Source organism: Astatotilapia calliptera, chromosome 13 (assembly GCF_964374335.1).
Source record: "Astatotilapia calliptera chromosome 13, fAstCal68.1, whole genome shotgun sequence".
Classification (NCBI taxonomy): Eukaryota; Metazoa; Chordata; class Actinopteri; order Cichliformes; family Cichlidae; genus Astatotilapia; species Astatotilapia calliptera.
In genome coordinates, this window is record NC_137434.1 from 16,275,316 (window position 1) to 16,295,780 (window position 20,465).

A 20,465-nucleotide genomic window follows, 5' to 3' on the forward strand; every position below is an offset into this window, starting at 1 on the left:
TCATCGCGACCACCTGCAAACCCTCTAATTAGTTAACATCTGTGTCTGAGCTGCACCAACTCAAGCTTGCATTCACCAACACAATACAACTGTGCATGCACACAAAGCAGACATGCACACATCCCACTGTGCTGTTCGTTTCTGATTCCTAGAGTCCAAATTCTTCTGCGGTACCCGCCTTTCTAGTGCAAGTTTTAAAAAGGAACCCCTCACACACACGCAGGCACTAAAAAGAAGGGGGCACTGATCCAAGGATCTAAAAATGTAACTGGTTTTCTGCTAATGATCAGTCTAATCAAATCTCTTTCCAGATGCACTCTAATTAGGAAAATTACCCAGCACTACTGAGGGTAAAAATTAGACTGTTACTTAGTGTCAGTACAGATTTTTATTGTTGCTCATGTTGGGCTCACTACTACTAGCTGGTGATCCAAATGATGATGATGATGATGACAGCTTTTAGGGATTGTTATAAATCATACTTACAGAAAGTGACTTATAGTAACTATAATATGTTTATGTCTCTCTAGGGCTGCGAAGTAGTTACTCTTGCAGTGTCTGCAGTGTGGTCCTCAACTCCATTGAGCAGTATCATGCACACCTCCAGGGCTCCAAGCACCAGAACAAGTGAGTACAACAACATACAGCAGATTTATACTTCTGTGTTAACTCTACACCTTAATGACATGGCATGCACTTCCTTGGATAAGCAACTACACTTCGCCATCAATGCAGCCTGCACGGGTATAAAGATCTATAAAGATTCACTGTGCAAGTATATTTCAGGCATTTTTTTAAAATGTCATAGTCATTTTGGGCTTTTAATGATTTCTTTGAACGATTCGTTTTCCAGCTCAAAGTCCAGTGCTAATACTTTCAAGCAGGAAATACGCATTTTTACAATTGTTTGGTGTCTGATTTTCCCATTTGTAAAAGTTGTTATATGAAACTATATTACAGTTTGTAGTTATACATCATCAAGAGCATGGCAACGCTGACTCACATGTGAGTGCTGTTCAGTTAATACATTTTGTTTAAAGTTTGTATTTCACTTTCCAAAGTTAGCATTCCAGTTATATATACTTTCAAGCTAAATGTTGCTTCCTTATTCAGAAACAGGTCACTACAGTGGATTGTTATACTTCCTGATACAGCCCAAAGGTTGTGGCTTGCTAACCAAGAGCTAACTAGCCAGCATAGGCTGACACTTCACCTACCGCCTACTGGTGTTGGCCAGAGGGGCCAATGGCGCGATATGGCAGCCTGGCTTCTGTCAGTCTGCCCCAGGGCAGCTGTGGCTACAACCGTAGCTTGCCTCCACCAGTGTGTGAATGCGAGAGTGAATGAATAGTGGCATTGTAAAGCGCTTTGGGTGCCTTGAAAAGCGCTATATAAATCCAATCCATTATTATTATTATTATTATTATTACAACTCTCAATTTCTACCCTCTTATCCAAATATGGTTACATTTGATTTGTAAAAGCAAGACAAATGCAATGCAAATACAATTAGATTCAGAACAGAAACCAACTAATGGGTGGCATCATACACTTTCATGTCTTTACTTGAAACAAAAATAGAAAACAACATAGATTTAATGACAAGAGCTGACTTGTATTGTAAATGCCTAAAAACTGACGTTCACTTATTTACATTACTTTTACTTTACCATGCTGTGTGAGGAAAACCATTTGGGGCTGTATTTATCACTGTCACAAAATATACTATAAAAAAGCTCCAACATTAGAAGCGGTATGTTGTTTCAAAGAGTAAGGACTGATGGTTCCATTAGTTTCTGTTTTATCAGATGTATATGTGAGTAAAATGAAATATAATGAAAGTTCCAGCAGATTTGAGAATTACAAAAATAACAATGTGGAATTTATTATAATGAGTCTTTCACAATTAGGCTTGGGTCATTACTGGTTTTAGAAAATCCCAAGGAATCACAGCTGGTGTCTGAGAAATTATATCCACCCGCAGGATGAGACTGTGATATGGAACCGTTACATTTCATGCGTTTGCCATGAGATAGCTGTCAGCATGGTTATAGGCAGGTTAATGGTGCTCGTCTGTGTGCGTGCATGCATCTGTCTGTATTTAAAGGAATACAGTGTAAATTAAGTATTTTATGAATGTATTTGTCAGATAAAAGGGCGCTTGAGGATATTATATTGTTAGTGCAGCTTTCTGCTGTTTTGTTTTTCCTTTTTTAGAAATTTGAAGCTTTTTTTTATTTTTTGGTATTTAACTACCCTAGAGCATATAGCTGTCTGGGCTGCACAGACTAAACTTCTGTAAGCAAGTTAACTCTTAGAGACTGGTGGGTGTAGTGAGAAAAGCAGCAGCAGCTATAACAAGGATGAGAAAGGCAGCGAGAGAAAGAAGTGAGAAAAACAGAAAGCAAAGATTTTCTTTAATCCATTAAAAAATATGTATTTGGTTGTAAGCATAAAGAGCAGATGATGCTCTGTATGTTTATCATGAGAAACATCAGGCCTGTTCTGCCAGCTTTAAAGATCATACAGTGTGAGGACACTTTAAAATAATTGACATATGTTTTCCCATTTGCCTGCACAGTTACTTTGCTTAACTAAGTCACACTATGGAAAACAGTGGTGAAAAAGTTGGTGCAAGTCTGTGCAATGAGCTTGCAGTCTCGTTGCCTTTGAAATAGTTGCGTTAAAAATGGGTCCAGGTCTGTGACAACTGGGAGTCAGTTGCCATCTTCAAAGCAACTTGCAGCGATGAAACTCCAATAAGATGGTATCAGCTGCTACCATCAGTATGAGATTAAATGGGGTCAAGTTGGCAAATGCATGTAATCGGTTTGTGATAACAAGGCGATTAACTATGATAAATTGGCAAAAATTGTAAATCTGTTGCCTTCCGCATGCACAAAAATTCACATTAACTACTTACTGCAACAACCAGTTTTTCCTTTGTTGTAGTGACACAAAAAAGGCGCATTTTCAGACGGTGTTACATTTCAAATAAAGTCTTCATGCAATTTCTGATTTTTCATTTGAATGATTCAGGCAAAAATGTTATAAAAACCAGTGGATGTTAACCAGAACCCACCCATAACCCTAGAAATCTCACTAATCATCTGATGGCTGTTTAAAAAAAGGAGAACGTGTGTCTACAAGTCAGGCACAGAGATAGAGGCAAAGTTTAACCACATTTTTTTCCTACCCACAGTGCTGTCTGGCCCTACTGTGATTTACTGAGATGCAAAGAAGCTTCTCACAGCGGTACAAATAGTATCTGATGTACTAATCAGAGGCTTGTGTGATTTGAAAATGAGAATTAGCAGGTTTTTGTAGTTGTTGAACTTTCATGACAAGTTCGGGTAATAACCTTGATTACATGATTACATTTCCATGATTACATTTCAGAAGAGATGCTACTCGGAGGAAAAAGTATTTTTTAATACTTGGTAGTAAGACTGAAGGTCACAGAAGTGATTTCAGAAGTCACTCTTCATTTACTTCCACATACCAGTAAGCAAGGTAACTCAATCTAGTCAACCTTGATAAGAGCATAAGCTAAACTCCTGACATGTGCAATTGTTGAGTTGTATAATGTCTCTGTCCAGAGACGGTAAATCATGGGGAACCAGTGGCTCATAACTCTCTCCTTCTGTCAGTTTTACTGTCGCAAAGCAGAGAAGCGGGCAGACACACTGGAAGAGTCATACTTAGGAGAGAGAATGAGAGAGTAAGCAAGACAGATATGTACTAGAGAGACAGCACGCACCACAGACACCAAGAGACAGATGGGACGAGAGATGCAAACAGACACGTTACGTTTGGGACAGAGGAAAAAAGAAATAAAACGGGTATACAGGACACGACAAAAGGCTGAGGAAAAAAACTGATAAGGAGGGACAGACAGACATACAGCAATGAAGTAATACAGACAGAAAGATGCAGAATAAAACAAAATCACAACAGAGTAAATCTCCTTAAACTGAACTGAAAGGTGGGACCAGAGATATGTGGAGCAAATATATAGTGGACAGTGAGATGAACCCATTGTTGCAGACAGCTGTGAGGTTTTACTGCTTAAGATGGAGGTGATGGATTTACAGGGCATGATAGATGAGCCACTGAGGGAGAGGTACCAGGACGATTTACAGGGAAACCACTGAAAGGTCACTGAACAGAAACAGAGGAAGTCCCTCACACATTTTATCTGACAGGCTTCCAGGAAGGTTGTTTGCTGGATATGTCTGCAGAGTTCGTCTTTAGTCATTTCTTTTAGAACAAAGGCATTTACTCAGGTTTGTTCAAAACATTAGGGCATAAAGTTTATAATGCAATAAGTGCTTTAATCCTATAGGCATGAAATAAATCTCTCATAAGACACCGTGTAGTCCTGTGAAAAAACCCACCATTTATTAGCAGCAGTAACTTGAAATAATAATTTTCTGTATGATTTTATCCACGTCTCACATCGCTGTGGAGGAATTTTGTCCCACTCTTCTTTACAGCTTTGATTTGTTTAATTTAATTTGTGGACATTCATTAGTACACAGTTCTCTTAAGTTTCCGCCACAGTATTATACATTGGCTGTTTGCTTGGGAGCACTGTCCTGTTGTATGCACCCAATTTTGGCCAAGCTTTATCTGTCAGAGGGATTGCCTCACAATTGACTCTAAATTACTTTGTTATTCAGGGGAATTCATGGTCTACACAGAGACTGCAAATTGTCCAGGTCCTCTGTCTAAAAAAATAAACCCCAATCATCACTGCTTCACCACTGCGTTTCACAGTTGGCATGAGGTAGTCGTGCTAATATGCTGTGTTTGATTTTCACCAGGCTTCTTCACTTTGGTCTTGTCTGTTCAAAAGACATTGTTCCAGAAGTTCTGTGCTTTGCTCTGTACTTTGCTTACCTAAGGCGCACTGCCATGTCCTTTTTGGACAGAACAGGCTTTAAACTGACAGCCCTACCAAACAAGCCATACTTATTCAGTCTTCTTGTAATGTACTGTCATAAGGTTTAACATTTATCATGTTAACTGATGCCTGAACAGTCTGAGATGCCACTCTTGGGTTTTCTTTAAGTATTGCTGTGAATTTGCTGGAACGTCCACTCCTGGAGAAATTGTAGCACTGTGCTACAAACACACACCTAAATGCTCCAGAGCAGCAAAGTACCCCTGACTTTATAGAGGTGCTCACACTTGCTGATAATCACTCAATCATATGATTGGCAGGATCAGGCTCCAGTGTGTGTATGTGTGTGTGCGCGTGTGTGTAGTTCAACAGAAGAAGTGTAGCGGCTTGACCATTTATAATGCAAAAATATTCGAAATTACCATCTTCTGTTTTTTTCTTGCTACCGTTTAAAGTATGCAAAAGTCCACGAGAGGGCCTTTATAGCACAAGCAATTTAAAAGTGTGACAGCTGTGAGCCCTTGTGGCGTTATTGCGTGCACATGCTAAATTCTGGAGTCTATGAAAGCAAAAAACTGGTACTGTAAAAAGAGTCCTGCCAGCTCTGTTGCACTGCTGTTATCGATCCTCTGGGAAACAGAGAACAAGACCGAAGGTTCCACCTCATCAGTCTCACTTCCTCTGCCTTCACCCAGTCACTCAGATGAAACAGAAAACAGCCGCCTGAATGTGTGTGTGTGTGTGTGTGTGTGTGTGTGTGTGTGTGTGTGTGTGTGTGTGTGTGTGTGTGTGTGTGTGTGTGTGTGTGTGTGTGTGTGTGTGTGTGTGTGTGTGTGAAACCAATAAATCTCTGTTACGCACATCTCCTAACTGTTTCTACATCAGCACGCTTACCATTTTAGCCTTCGCAATAAAAGTGTAGCATCAGGTTTGAGTATGATAGAAAATATTCCACTTTCAGGTTTTATTGTGCTAAAACGTTTGAAAAGTATTTTCCTGCTGACATAAAAGTGCAAACGCAGTTCTATGCACACACCAAGGCTGCAGCACGAATAAAAGACCAGACAACTTCTAAGGAATTGCTAGTTTAGATATGAATGAGGGCAGTGCGTTTTTTTCCTTTGCTTTAGTTGGTTTTGTTGGCTGGCTGGCACATGGCTTGAGTACAAATGTTTTTACCAAGTCTGTTTCCTTAAAAAAAGAAGCTGTCAAGATGAAATGTCTTTTATATTTTTGTGCATCCCCTCGACCCCAAAAAGGATGAGCAGAGGAGAATGGATAGATGGATGGATGTTGAAATATGAAAAAAAAAAACCATGCAAAGGAATCTTCTATGATTGTTCCTTTCACAGGACTGGATGGACAAGACTTTGGCAAACTTATGTGCAATCTTACACCCTAAGTTTAAATCTGTGTGTGTGTGTGTGTGTGTGTGTGTGTGTGTGTGTGTGTGTGTGTGTGTGTGTGTGTGTGTGTGTGTGTGTGTGTGTGTGTGTGTTATTTCACACTCAGGATGAGCTTTGGCTTGTGTAAGGAGCTTTCCAAAAAGCACGGCTGACAGCGGCAGGGGATTAGCTCTCACCGAAGAAACATCCATGAAAAATGCGTGTGTGCGTCTGTGTCTGTTTCTGGGGAGTTTGTGTACGAGCGTGTGCTGTTTGGCATTAGGAATGTGTCACCGTAAAACAACAAGAGATTTCTGTATTCTTTAAACAGCTGGATGCATCAACCTGCCAGCTCTGCTTATCAGTACTGCCTGTTTCATACACAGTCAGCTGCAGGTCAGTTGAAATGCTGCAGAGTCCAAGCAGTTGCTTCAGACTGGCTGTTGTAATTGGACCTGTACAGGATGATAACAGCAGAGATATAACTTGATAAACTGGATGGAAGGCTTCCACACTTTACAGTATGTTGCAATTAAATTGATGCACCAAGCTGGCCAGGAGATAGAGACACAAGTAGGCAGCAGACAGAACCGAAACAGACAGATGAGCATTAGATCCCCGTGTTGGTTTCTAACTCGACTACTGCGTGCTAATGGCTAAGTAGAAAAAAGTGAAAATTAAAGAAGGAACATAAGGCCATCAGCCGACAAAAGCTGAGCTGGGATTTTTTGCAGCCCTACTGCTGTGCAAAAATCTGGGAAGTCTTCGCATGATGGGAAGCAGCTCCCAGCAGAGACTGCAAGCCTGCACTCGTAGCACGGGTAATATGAGATCAACTTTTAAAACTTCTATGCAACTTTTTGCCCCACAAAAAAAAAAATCATTTTGATGGCTGACATACAACACAAGTTAATCTAATGCAGATGTAGCCTGTATATGCTACAAATACAAAGCCGAAGATTATAAATGACTGAATTAATAACTAGGATGTAAAAATAAAGAAATAGTTTGTTGTGAAGTGTGCAGGAGGAACTGAGTAGTCTCCCATCCTGAGCAGGTCTGGTTGTACGGCTTCTTTGTATTGCTGCCAGTTAGCAGCAGGGTGAACGGACTTTGGACGGTTTTCCATCAAGAAGCAGGAGTCAGCTACTTTTGAATCTTGGTCCAGATGTGCCGGTACACAGACACACTATAGTATTTATCAGTTATTTACTCTACGGGTATAACTTCCTGTTTACTGTGAACTGTTTGTCAAGGATTTGCACTAGAAACACTAATTTTTCAGAAAGTTGTCAATTGCAAGAAACAGCCAAATACACCAGCACTAATGTGTCATATTTACCCTTTTATAATACAAATATTGCATTATTTACAGTTTCCACAAAAGAGATTTTATATTACACAGTAAGTAAACATAAATAAAATTCACTATGATGGGTTTCAGGGCTGTCAAAATTGGCAACAAAATCATATTTTTAATCTTTAATTGTTTTATTTTACATCCATTAAGTTAGCTCATGTATTTAATTGCTTTACTCTTAGTATTAACTATTATTTATTTATAAAAAACTTCCAGGAAAGGTTAGAGCCAGATAACTGTTTTGAGTTTACACCTTTTACCTTCAGTTCGTCAGCTTATGTTCTCTAATTAAAGCCAGCTAAATTATTCACTGCTCTCTCTCTGTGTGTGTCTTTACTCCTGCTGAGATGTATCTGAAGACTGGAGCAGTGAGAGCTGCATTAGGTGTGCACCACACAGTTGTTCAAAGTTGACCAACACAGTATGTGCTGTTGCAGGATAGCACTCAGTTAACAAGCCAGAAACTTTGCCTCTATCTCATTTTTTAATATTTTTATTATATTTTTTTTTTCTTTTTTTTTTTTGCCTGTCCCGTTTGGCTCTTTTGCCATCAGAATTGTTGTCTAAAGGCAAAGAAAGATGCCCAATGGATTTACTTTACCAAACTGACCATCCCAGCCTTGCCATAATGGTCCATTTGATTCACCTTTTATTGTTTATTTTATTTTCACTTACTGAATACGGGACAGACTTGACTGGGGGAAAGACGGGGAGAAAGAAAGAGGGAAAGAGAAACAGATGAGAAGAGGGACGGGGGAGAAGGGCAAAAGACAAAAACCAACAGAATGAGCAGAAAAAGAAAAAAAAGAAAAAAAGAAAAAAAAATGCATATCAATCACCTGGATCACCTGCTGAGAAAGAAAAAAGAAAACAAGCAGAAGAGAACAAGAGTAATAGAATAAACAACATCACAATGATATATGGGAATATGACAGTAAATACTAAATGTTAAACATTATTGTGCAGCACATAAGATCAACAGAACACAGTGTGCTTTGAGGTAGGAGCCAAAAAGGGTGTAGTTTGTGGGTGTGATCACCCGTGTGTACACCTGTGAGCATGGACGCGCTTGTTTTTTGTTTTTTAAAAGGTTCCTTCATGTAATGATCTGCTAGAGGGTGTGGGGGGGCCACAGCCCCGTCCTCCAGGGCATGAAGCAGGTATGGAGGAGATCAAAACTCCAGACATCCAGAGGCCCCCAGAACACAAGAGACCAAGGAAGACCAACAGAGGGGCAGCCGCGCCACTGTCCCAGAAAGAGCTGAGGAGAGTCCCAGATGAGGGCTCACTCAGCAGCCGCGGAGCAGAAGCCAGGGGGAGTTGCAGTGACGCGCCCGTGAGCTCCGCCGGCAGCCAGCCGTGCCTGAGTGACTGAGCCCCAGGCCGAGAGGCCGGGGGCACCCCACCTCCGAAGTGGCCCGAGCGAGCCCCAGGCTCCAGGCCCCGATAAGCGGCCGCCAAGGAGTGAGCCGGTGTGTACCCGGACGCCCACCCCCGGACACAAAGAACCACCAACGCACCGATGTCTGAGGGAGTCCGCCACTGGCAGGGGAAGTGGTGGTAGGGGGAGATAGGCCTCCAAACCTTGGAGGGCCTGAGATGTCCCCAGAGAGGTGGCGCCTGACACCCAACCTGACATATAGACACAGACATACAGGCACACACAGATACAAACATCCATTCCCACCCTCATGCTCTCATATACACTTACTCCACACTCAACCAACGTGGAGACAGACATAAAGAGACGCTGTACACACGATCACACTCCCCAAGCGTACTCTACAAACCGGGTCTAGGTACCCTTGCCCCTGGAGGGGGGAACTGCCCCCAGACCCAGGTGGTGTTACCCTTTTCCCTGCGGTGGGGGGAGGCAGACCGCCCCGACTCCGCAGCAGCAGGGAGGCCCCACACTCCAGACCGCAGTCGGACGGCCAACTCCTCCTCCTAGCCCCCCCGCTCCAGCAGGTCGCAGAGAAAGCATTTTTTAATATTTTTATTATATATTTTAACGTGTTTTTCACAATTAAATGTCTGTCTTTTTAAATATTAATTAGTTCCTATAATCAAATCTAGAATATTAATCAACAGTACTACTTTGAGTGGTTTGGGCTTGCAAAACTTCTATTAAAGAACTCATAACTGACATAAAAACTACCTTAAAGGCTTTTTTAAGGCTATTTTCCAGTAAATATAAAGCATACTGACAGATCCAGATAAGATTCTATGTGTGTAAAGATACACTGAAAGTAAAAAGTAAACAAAGAAACGTCACTAATTACCTACTTGGAACCCACAAGTGAAAACCAAGTGCAGTAGAGTGTATTTCACTTGATGTGAGCTGTCAGTATGGTTATAATATATACTTATTCTCTGACCAATGACACTGCCTGAACTTTAACTGCCCATTTAATATTGTTTCCATTCACATCACCCACTAGGTTTGCATGGCCTTTGCTTTCTGGGCGCTTTGTTTTGATATATTTCGACCTCTGGCTTGCTTTAATGTGTGTTTATGCTGATGTTGCCGTAGGCCCCAGAGGTATGATGGTGAGGTCTGGGACAATCCATTTAGCCTACTCACCCCGGTAATTATTTAGCGTCAGAGAACACAGACACAAAATAGACTAATGCACATTTAAAAGGGAAAGGCTCAGAGAGAGGGTGGCAACGACAGTTGGAGATTACAGTGCTTATTGTAAGATAAATCCCATGCAAATGGTTGACTTGTCGACCTGCTAATAGGCCAGGCTTGCTATATGCATGCATGTGTAATAGCCCCATCAATGTGTGTGTGCATCCTCTCACCGCTTGAGGCGAGGAAAAGGTTAATTCAGGATTCATCGGTTGGCTCTCGTCTCACATGCCCCCTCTGTCACACTTGAACACACACACACTCAGAGGTAGGCTCATGCCTTGGGCTCTTTTCATCTCCCCCAAAGGTATTTGTCCTTGTCTTCCCTTACACCTTTCACCCGAAAATCAGACAAACAGGCAGACTTTGTATGCAGACACACACACACGTACACACAAGCTTACGCATACACCGCCCTGGGTGTTGCTGTCCGTTAACTTAATAAGGTAAGGGTGAGTTTTATTTATTTGATTTTTATTTTTTTAGGGTGGTGGTTTGTGTTGGGGGATGGGGTTAGCCGGATCATGCGTGAACCATGACTCACATCGCTGCTCCCTTTGCAACTGCCACTGCTGAACTGTATACCTGACATGCAAAAACACACACACGCATCCAAAGCGTGCCAAGGTGACCTTCACATCCTCACCAACACCTCCCTCGGACACACAGGCTCGTGCACTGCTTCTGCCCTCTTTCGCACACACATTCTCATCCCCATATATCTTACATCCCACATGTGTGGCCCTGGGAGAGATTATTGGATTAGTCTATTTATTAACGACCCCATCCACTCACAGACCGTGACCTTTATTTGTACCCCTTCCCCAGCTTCACCTTCTAGTGTCCTGCTGCTTTTCTTGGCTCTGTCATCTTTCCAGCCTTCATCGTTCTATTCCTCACCATGTAACACCTTGCTCATACACTGGACTAATAAAAGTATGGCAGGGCTTTTTTCAAGAATAGTCATCACCACTAAAATGTTTTCTTGACTGGATAAAATTGATTCAATCATAATAAATATTTTTTTGTTAGGTAAACGTTAAAAAGAAACAGAAAAGCGCTTACAAATTTACTATGTCAAAAGCACTCAATGTAAAAGTTGAAGGCATTATGCAAAAGGGAGGAACATGTTGGGTGTTTGTGTATTCACTACACACTCAGCAGATCCCTCGACCATGTTGCTCTATAGAAACCGCCAAGGGACATTTTCCAAACAATATGATAAATAACCTGGTAATTAATGGAAGCTGGGACCTGCAAGTTCAAACATATTATTGAGCAAACATAACATACAGACCTGAATTTAAACACAATTACAATTTCCTCACATTTACCCAGGGAAAATTTCAAACCATAATATAAATCCTAGAAACCATTCACAGCCTTTACTTTACTTAATTATTTTATGGAAAATAAAGCTCCCTGAATCAGTTATTACACTGCCCTTTATGAAATTGCTTTATACTTACAAGAAATAAATAAAGTATGCCACTGGCTTTCAAGCATCAGGGGAAAAAGCTCCTTGAGTAAAAAATATATATGTACCTCTCTCACCATAAGATGTGATAGAATTGCTCAAACATGCTATAGTGTGTATTAATTATTTTTTGTACAGGCATGACTTCCCTTTGAAGTGATTGTGAAATGTTTGGCACGGCTTTGCGCACTGCATGCACACATTTTTTAATTTTTTATTTATTTATTTTTTTAAAAGGCTGCACTCCATATTGCATTATTAAACAACTGGAGACATGCCCTTCACATGGCAACCACAAGAAAACTGTGAAATAGGATGTTTTGACCTTGTGCATCACTGAACATGGTGCTAGCAATATTATTGTGCGTTCATATGAAAACCAACTGTAAAAGCTGAAGGACATGGGGTGGAAATTTATTGTGGATTTGCTGTAGTACATATTTGTGCCACCAGGTGGAGCCTGTCACTGTTGATGGAGTTAAAAGGTGTACCTGCTGACAGGTTGTAAATTGTAAAACACGTGAGTCTTCCTGCTAGTGAAGAAAAAAAACATCGTCCGCTTAACTGTACCAGTCTAATGATTTATTTAACACAAAGATTTAAAAAAAAAATCTGGTAGCTTTGTCGTTTAGCCAACTACCTGAGGCTGAAGCTAACAACCAATGAACTTATGCGATAGCAAGGTGAGTTCGTCTGTCCCTCCACAGAATGATTGGTCAGATGTTAGCAAAATGGCATTTGTACTGGATTTGACTTTTTAATGAATTGTGATTCTCATTAGTTTGTGCAATGCAGCCAACCAACAATAAAACGTATCACTGTCTTTCTGTACTTGACACATTAAAATAACCTGTAACCTGTGATGTATCATCAGCCGGATAAACATTGTCATCATTAACGGTAATAATGCTCTGGATCAAGAAAGAATGTTAAACATATGCTGATGGAACCTCCTAAAATATGAAGATTGCTTGAATAAATATCAGTCCACATCTCGCAAGAATCAATAAATGTAAACTAATTAGAATCAACCGTAAACTGTAAACCTGATGTTAAATGAAGAAGGGATGCTACACAGTGGTGAGCATGGTCCTTTGAGACGTGTTCCTGCCATCAAATTCAAAATGGGTATTATTTATTTATTCAGAATAAATTGTTTATGCTGTATTTAAACGGCTGCATTTTGTTTTGTTCAGTGTCCCAAGTGCTTGTATTGGGATTTGTAGAATGGTCAAAACAAAAATCTCTGGATAAAATTATTTGTTTAGATAATTACTTTGTGTATCAATAACACCTTTTGTGTATGATGTTTACATATTTATGTAGAATGTACAAAGAATTTGGATTCAGGCCCTTTTTTTCTATCAGCTTACATCATTCTGTTGACTTTCTTTGACCCCTTCTTCTACCCCACAGTGTTTTCGCTCTGCCCCTCCCACCTTGTTGCCCTCCCGCCCCTCCTTGCTGCTACCTGTCCCCTCAGAGAGAACAATACAAGCTACCAGAGTCGTGCCCTCCACTCTTCAGAGAATCTAACGTGCTAGATGAGTCCTGACAGACCAGACAGGGTGTAGAGGCCACTGTTTTAACAGCCATTACCGGAATAGGTGCTGACAGCTATGGTGCCCATGAATCCTCTCTCTTTCTCTCACTCCATTTCAGCTGGCAACGTGTGTGTGTGTTTCTGTGTGAGCGGAGGAGATGCTGGGTGGGTGGGGACAACAGCCCAATTAGGACAGGAATGACAGTTTAACAAGGACTGAGCTGAAAATGGTGGAATTTGTTGTGGTTTTCGGGGGACACGTTGTCAGACTCAGACTGATACAGACGTATGAAGCCAAACATCTCATTTTCACTTGACTTTTATCTCAGTTTGTAGAAGTTTAGCTCATACTGGAGAGAAAACCTCTCAAAACAGCATCATGAAAGTTAAAAGGCACCTCAAACTGACGTGAGAAACAATTACACAACAGCGTTGCCGAGATGAAGGAAGTGTTGCGCATTATTGTTGAGATTTCTGCTATGACATTTAGAAAAGTGAAATACCAAGCACTCATTTCATTTTCTCAATATCAGCTGTGGGATTTCTCAAGAATCGAGTCCTTTGAACACCCTGCCCTAAAAATGCCTACTCAGTTAGGTGTGTGTTGCGTGGCGTGATCTTCAATCCGATTTATCTCCTTGTTTTAATTAAATGCGGCATGTTTGCCGCCACACTTGCTTTGTTTTGTGGCGATAAAGTCGCAGAATGCAGCCGCAGCAGCCGTCATCATGAAAAACAATCAGCGGTTCAAGATAAAGGCTAAATCCACAGTAATTACCGCACCTTAAACATGAGGGTTTATGCTCGTATCTTTCCTCTTTGTTTCAATTTGGAGTATAGCCAGATAGAAGGCTGCTGTAATTATGAGAAGATTGTGAAACCGGATTATTGGTTAATGCTTTACATAAAGTCGAGCTGTCACTCCCGGTAAAAGGGAATTCTTTTCAGTGCAGCAGATAATACGATATAATAACAGCAATCCAAGGTTACAATGTCTCGTTATATTACAAATGACGACTGCGCTATATGAAAAATGGCACGAGACGCGGATTTACAGGTAAATTAAATTGCTTCCACGGGACCAAACATATCAGACACTAAAATATCTTTCGCCCCATGGGCTTGATATTCCCTGTGGTTAAAGAGCCCTGTCTTGTCGGATCTGCCTATGTCAGAGACAGAACACGACTAACAAATTCTTTTCTGTGTTTTGTTTTCAGCCTGAAGCAACACCAGCAGTAAGTCAGAGAGACAGGCCACTCTGGAAAGAAGAAGTGATGAAGACAGAGATTATTGGAATAAACAACTTCCGAAAAGAGGACTTGTCTTAGTATGCGAGAGTATGCGAAAGTCGTGCAGTGCAACTTCAGTATGCGTGTGTTTGTGTATATAGCCTATATGTGTGTCATAGGCACTTATGCACACATCTGCAGTATGAGTGCGTGGGTCATTGTGAGTGTGTTAATTTCTATCTTTAATCAAAAAATAATATATCTTTGAGATCTATTCAGCACCTTCAACGAGCTCTAAACACCGGCGTCCGTCAGAAGACCTGCGGCTGTGTATTGCCATGTAATTCCAGTGTGAACCACAATCCTGAAATTGAAATGATGTCAGCGCATTGCTCGGAGTGGTGAAAACCATGACAATGATCGTCACAGAACAGCAGTTACAGTAACCATGTAACTAGCAGTCCCCCGCCCCCAAGTGCTCTGACCGTGAACCAAGTCTGACCAGAATCTTGTGTTTCAACGTGTATTTAATATGCAGTGATGCTGACGGTGCCGTGAGCGCGGCTCACTTTCAGACCACTTGAGACCTACTCAGGCCCAGACTTTCAAGGACAAGAAACTTCCCGATGACCTCAGCCATTGCAGATTGCATGAATTTCCATAACTTCAAAAAGCTGTTGGTTTGAATCTAGTGTTGTCTACCAATTGCGGATGTGCCACTTTGAAACTCATTTTCACATATGCCAAAATAATCAAAACCTGAAGATTAAAAGGGAGAGAAAAGTAGCAAAGAAACTATTGAACTTCTGCTCTGAAGAGGGTCTGTGCAACTCTGTGAATCATTTACTGCTCAAAACATTCCCATAGCACTAAATACTGATGTCAGATGCAGTCTGGAGGTGATAAAAAAAATCTTTCTGAGAAGGGCAACATGTACAGTGGGGCAAAAAAGTATTTAGTCAGCCACCGATTGTGCAAGTTCCCCCACTTAAAATGATGACAGAGGTCAGTAATTTGCACCAGAGGTACACTTCAACTGTGAGAGACAGAATGTGAAAAAAAAATCCATGAATTCACATGGTAGGATTTGTAAAGAATTTATTCGTAAATTAGGGTGGAAAATAAGTATTTGGTCACCTCAAACAAGGAAAATCTCTGGCTCTCACAGACCTGTAACGTCTTCTGTAAGAAGCTTTTCCGTCCCCCACTCGTTACCTGTATGAATGGCACCTGTTTGAACTCATCATCTGTATAAAAGACACCTGTCCACAGCCTCAAACAGTCAGACTCCAAACTCCGCCATGGCCAAGACCAAAGAGCTTTCGAAGGACACCAGGAAAAGTATTGTAGACCTGCACCAGACTGGGAAGAGTGAATCTACAATAGGCAAGCAGCTTGGTGTGAAAAAATCAACTGTGGGAGCAATCATCAGAAAATGGAAGACATACAAGACCGCTGATAATCTCCCTCGATCTGGGGCTCCACGCAAGATCTCATCCCGTGGGGTCAAAATGATCATGAGAACGGTGAGCAAAGATCCCAGAACCACACGGGGGGACCTGGTGAATGACCTGCAGAGAGCTGGGACCAAAGTAACAAAGGTCACCATCAGTAACACACTACAACGGCAGGGAATCAAATCCCGCAGTGCCAGACGTGTTCCGCTGCTGAAGCCAGTGCATGTCCAGGCCCGTCTGAAGTTTGCCAGAGAGCACATGGATGATACAGCAGAGGATTGGGAGAATGTCATGTGGTCAGATGAAACCAAAGTAGAACTTTTTGGTATAAACTCAACTCGTCGTGTTTGGAGGAAGAAGAATACTGAGTTGCATCCCAAGAACACCATACCTACTGTGAAGCATGGGGGTGGAAACATCATGCTATGGGGCTGTTTTTCTGCCAAGGGGACAGGACGACTGATCCGTGTTAAGGACAGAATGAATGGGGTCATGTATCGTGAGATTTTGAGCCAAAACCTCCTTCCATCAGTGAGAACTTTGAAGATGAAACGAGGCTGGGTCTTCCAACACGACAATGATCCAAAACACACCGCCCGGGCAACAAAGGAGTGGCTCCGTAAGAAGCATTTGAAAGTCCTGGAGTGGCCTAGCCAGTCTCCAGACCTCAACCCCATAGAAAATCTGTGGCGGGAGTTGAAAGTCCGTGTTGCTCGGCGACAGCCCCAAAACATCTCTGCTCTCGAGAAGATCTGCATGGAGGAATGGGCCAAAATACCAGCTACTGTGTGTGCAAACCTGGTAAAGACCTATAGTAAACGTTTGACCTCTGTTATTGCCAACAAAGGTTATGTTACAAAGTATTGAGTTGTATTTTTGTTATTGACCAAATACTTATTTTCCACCCTGATTTACGAATAAATTCTTTACAAATCCTACCATGTGGATTCATGGATTTTTTTTTCACATTCTGTCTCTCACAGTTGAAGTGTACCTCTGGTGCAAATTACTGACCTCTGTCATCATTTTAGGTGGGGGAACTTGCACAATCAGTGGCTGACTAAATACTTTTTTGCCCCACTAGATATGTTTTTTATTTTTCTGTTACTGCCAGAATAAAGAAACTTCACACTTATGTAGCAGCCACTGTACAATACAAATGGGGTGTAATTCAATGCATGCAAAGTGTAGAACATTGCATTCACTTGCCTTCTTGAAACCTACTTCTCGCGCATTTTGGTAATAGCGCTGCTTTGTAGTGATAGCTAGGTAACGAATTAATGCACATGCTTGTACCTGAACAAAGAAATCACCTTTTAGTGCTGAACTGCCTTCATCTCAACATCTTACCAATTCATCAAAAAAATAAAGAGGAGAGCCTTTTTAGATATTAGTCCAGTAACCACTGCACAACAACCTCATTCGTAAGTGTCTTCAGGCTGAAAAGTGTATTTAAACAATGGTCTGTAGCACCACAAGAAGACGTGCTCCACTTTCCCATGCTGGCACATCACATTGGCTATGAGCAGGGGAAAAGACTGAGAAATACAGCAGTCAATGCAAAGCTACCCTCTGTTTGTTCTTGTTGGTCATCTGTAAACACATTAAAAGGTTATTGCTTTTCTATTTTGCTTATTTCGCGGTGAAGAGAGTGAACTACATATTACTTGATTAGAAACTATTTTTCTTCTGCAGATATATGGTTGAGATATATGGTTTTTATGCAATCGTGCTAATAGTAACAACCATACAATGTGGGTTTGAAGTGAAATAGTTCAACGAAGCAAAAAAAGCGGTTTGTGTAAATAAAGCAGTAGCGACAGGTGAAGTTCGTGTTTTTAGTAGTACAGGATTTTTGTATTCATAGTGTTTATCTCCACTGAGCCACAGATGATAAGCGAAATGTTTCTTATATTATTGAAAAATACAAATATGTTGGCACTGGGATGAGAGTCTTTTGTTGGGTCATGTTTTTCATAGATAAACATAAGTGAAAATAAAGTAATGGTGACTCAAAGAGTCGGCGATGATGGACCAAAACTCTGTGTTTGGAAGCCAGTGAGTCATCACATTCATTTAGAGGGATTCTGATAGCCGTCATTTTCGTGAGGAAAACTGCAGTCGCTATAAAGACAGTCCCTGCAGAGAAACATCTGAAATGCCAGTGGATTCCTAAAGCTGCCAAAACAACAAAGTGGGACTACAAACCGCTGGATATTTTTATACCATAACAAAACCACAAAAACAAGAAGTCTGTTTCTTGCTTGTCGATGTGCATCATGACTGTTCTGATGACTATTTACACTGACTTCATTCTTTCAAACACTAGTGTATTCACAATAGGAGTGATGTCTGTGTGTGACGATATCACAGTCTGTGCAGATGATGACTGCGCCATGAGTCACATATTTTAGCAGATGTTACATAATATATGACAGAGATGTATCTATGGGTAGGAACTGTGTGATATGATGCTTGCGGGTGGGTGTCTGTGAATCTATCAACTGTGGAAGCCTTGCTGTGAGCTATGCAGCCTGAGCACATTTGTAAACACACGATGATGAATACAATGGTACCTACAGTACATCTATTTTCTCTTGCAAAAACCACAAGTGTGTATTCCTTTTTCTGACTGTGTGTGACACCATGAATACGTCTGAAATGTCCTCTTACTTAAGCATTCATCTGTTATCACACTGCTCAACTTCACAATTTGCAGTAACAAATAAGACCTCAGTCAGACAGCCCTGGAAACTGGTTGGCAACCCAGTTGCCAGGGAAAACTGTATTCCCCAACCAGCTGGGGAGTGGTTGCCTGCTGTAACTAGCTGAAATCTGTTGCAAAACGCACACATCACTGAAAAAACCTCCTTGTGATTGCTTTGGTTGCTGGCACATTGCTCCGGTCAACCATGGAGACTTGTGTTGTCTGAAAACACTCTTTGAAATTTGAAAGCATGACACAAACTGTTAACAGACCTTTCACCTTCAAAGTGAAAGTTGTACCGTAGCCTTGCAATCAACACCTTTCAAAATCTGCAGCTTTTCCAAAGAGCGTCACACTTTCACTGGGAGAGCAGTTAGTGCTTGGTTGTAGACCAACAGGCAATATTTCCACACTACAGCCTACTGCTGATCAAACCAATTGCAAGGACCACCTACCATTGCAAGTAAGTTTTCGATGCAGCACTATATAAGTCTTTATAACCAGTTTTGCCTAGTGACTTCCAGGAGCAACCTGAGATCCGGTCAGGGAATTCACATTTTTCCATAGGATTCAAAGCTTGCTAGGCTATCTGGTCACTAACCAGTCTCCAGGGCTGTTGACTGGGGCTTTAGCAATCGATTTCACAGACAGCCAGCAACCACTCACCAACAAATTGGGGAATACACACTTTTCCTTAGCGACAGATAGTTGCCTGTGGTCTATAGGGCCTGAGTGACAGATCTAAATGATTTAGTTTATCGACAAATCTCATCACTTTCTTTGCCACTTCCTTCTCCAAACTGACTTTTTTATATGCTCCTTAGACAAATTATAATACAGCACATGAGACAAAGACAAAGGTGCTCTGTCGTTTTATACACAGAAATAATTGTAGTTGAAATTGCGGGTCAAAGGCATTATTCCTTATACTGCAAAATCTGACTCTGAAAAGAATTTCTATATTAATAGTCACATTGATAATGATTCTACTAAATTCATAGAGGTTTAGAAAAGTAGAAAAATTCAAGAACTAATTAAAGATTTTATTCATTCCTAGTGGGATAGTTTACTATCATTTACTATCATTAGTGTTTCTTTATTATTTATTTATTTATTTTTCAGGAATTAAACCATGTTCTTGCAAAATGGTATCTGCTGAAATATCAGCTTTTACTTCATGGCGATAAATTCCACCAACCATAACCAATCTACAGATCAACATATCATGCAGATTTAGCTGATGTCCTTATTCCTGCCAGACTGCTGGAGGCTCTTATAAATACACAAGCTGTTATACCTGTATGTTCACCATGGTGACGGCTCATTATTAAAGTAGGAAGCATGTGAAAAGGGAAAAAAATTCATGGCCGGGGACTGAACACTGTGTGTTTGTCATTTGTGTGTGTGTTTGGAATAAAAGCAGAAAATGCTGGAAGGTTTTGTATGAAAACGAGTCGAAGGGAAACAAACAGCCTTAAAGTTTGGTTCCCAAAATAGTTTATGTAGATTCGGAGTAACAGAGGAGGAAAGTTTGGGTGGGGTGTGCCAAGAGCAACCTCACAAGCACACACAGATGCTTTCTTTAAACTTTTATTTAAATAAATGAGCATAATAACGTGCTGAGTGGAGTGAGGCTGAGCTGCAGGAAATCTTTATCATATATTGTTGTAATTTTCTTCCTAGAAACCAAATTGTTATTCCAAGCAAAAAGGAAAGAAAAAGAAGAAGAAAACAGAACACTAATTGCATAAAAACAAGTGCAA

General features: G+C 41.0%; 1 protein-coding gene across 5 annotated transcripts in view; it reads left to right on the top strand.

Moving 5' to 3' along the window:
- The window catches only part of LOC113034742 (zinc finger matrin-type protein 4), a 74,762-nt gene extending 54,625 nt beyond the window's left edge, over positions 1-20,137 (top strand). For all 5 annotated transcript variants that reach the window (XR_013900858.1, XM_026189715.2, XM_080287583.1 and 2 more), the window contains 2 exons: positions 531-627; positions 14,527-20,137. Coding sequence is in view for 4 of the 5 variants with exons in the window: in XM_080287582.1 (XP_080143708.1) it covers positions 15,840-16,862 (1,023 nt within the window). In the remaining variant the exon portion in view is untranslated. The remainder of the gene's footprint in view (positions 1-530; positions 628-14,526) is intronic.
- Positions 20,138-20,465: the final 328 nt, after the last annotated feature.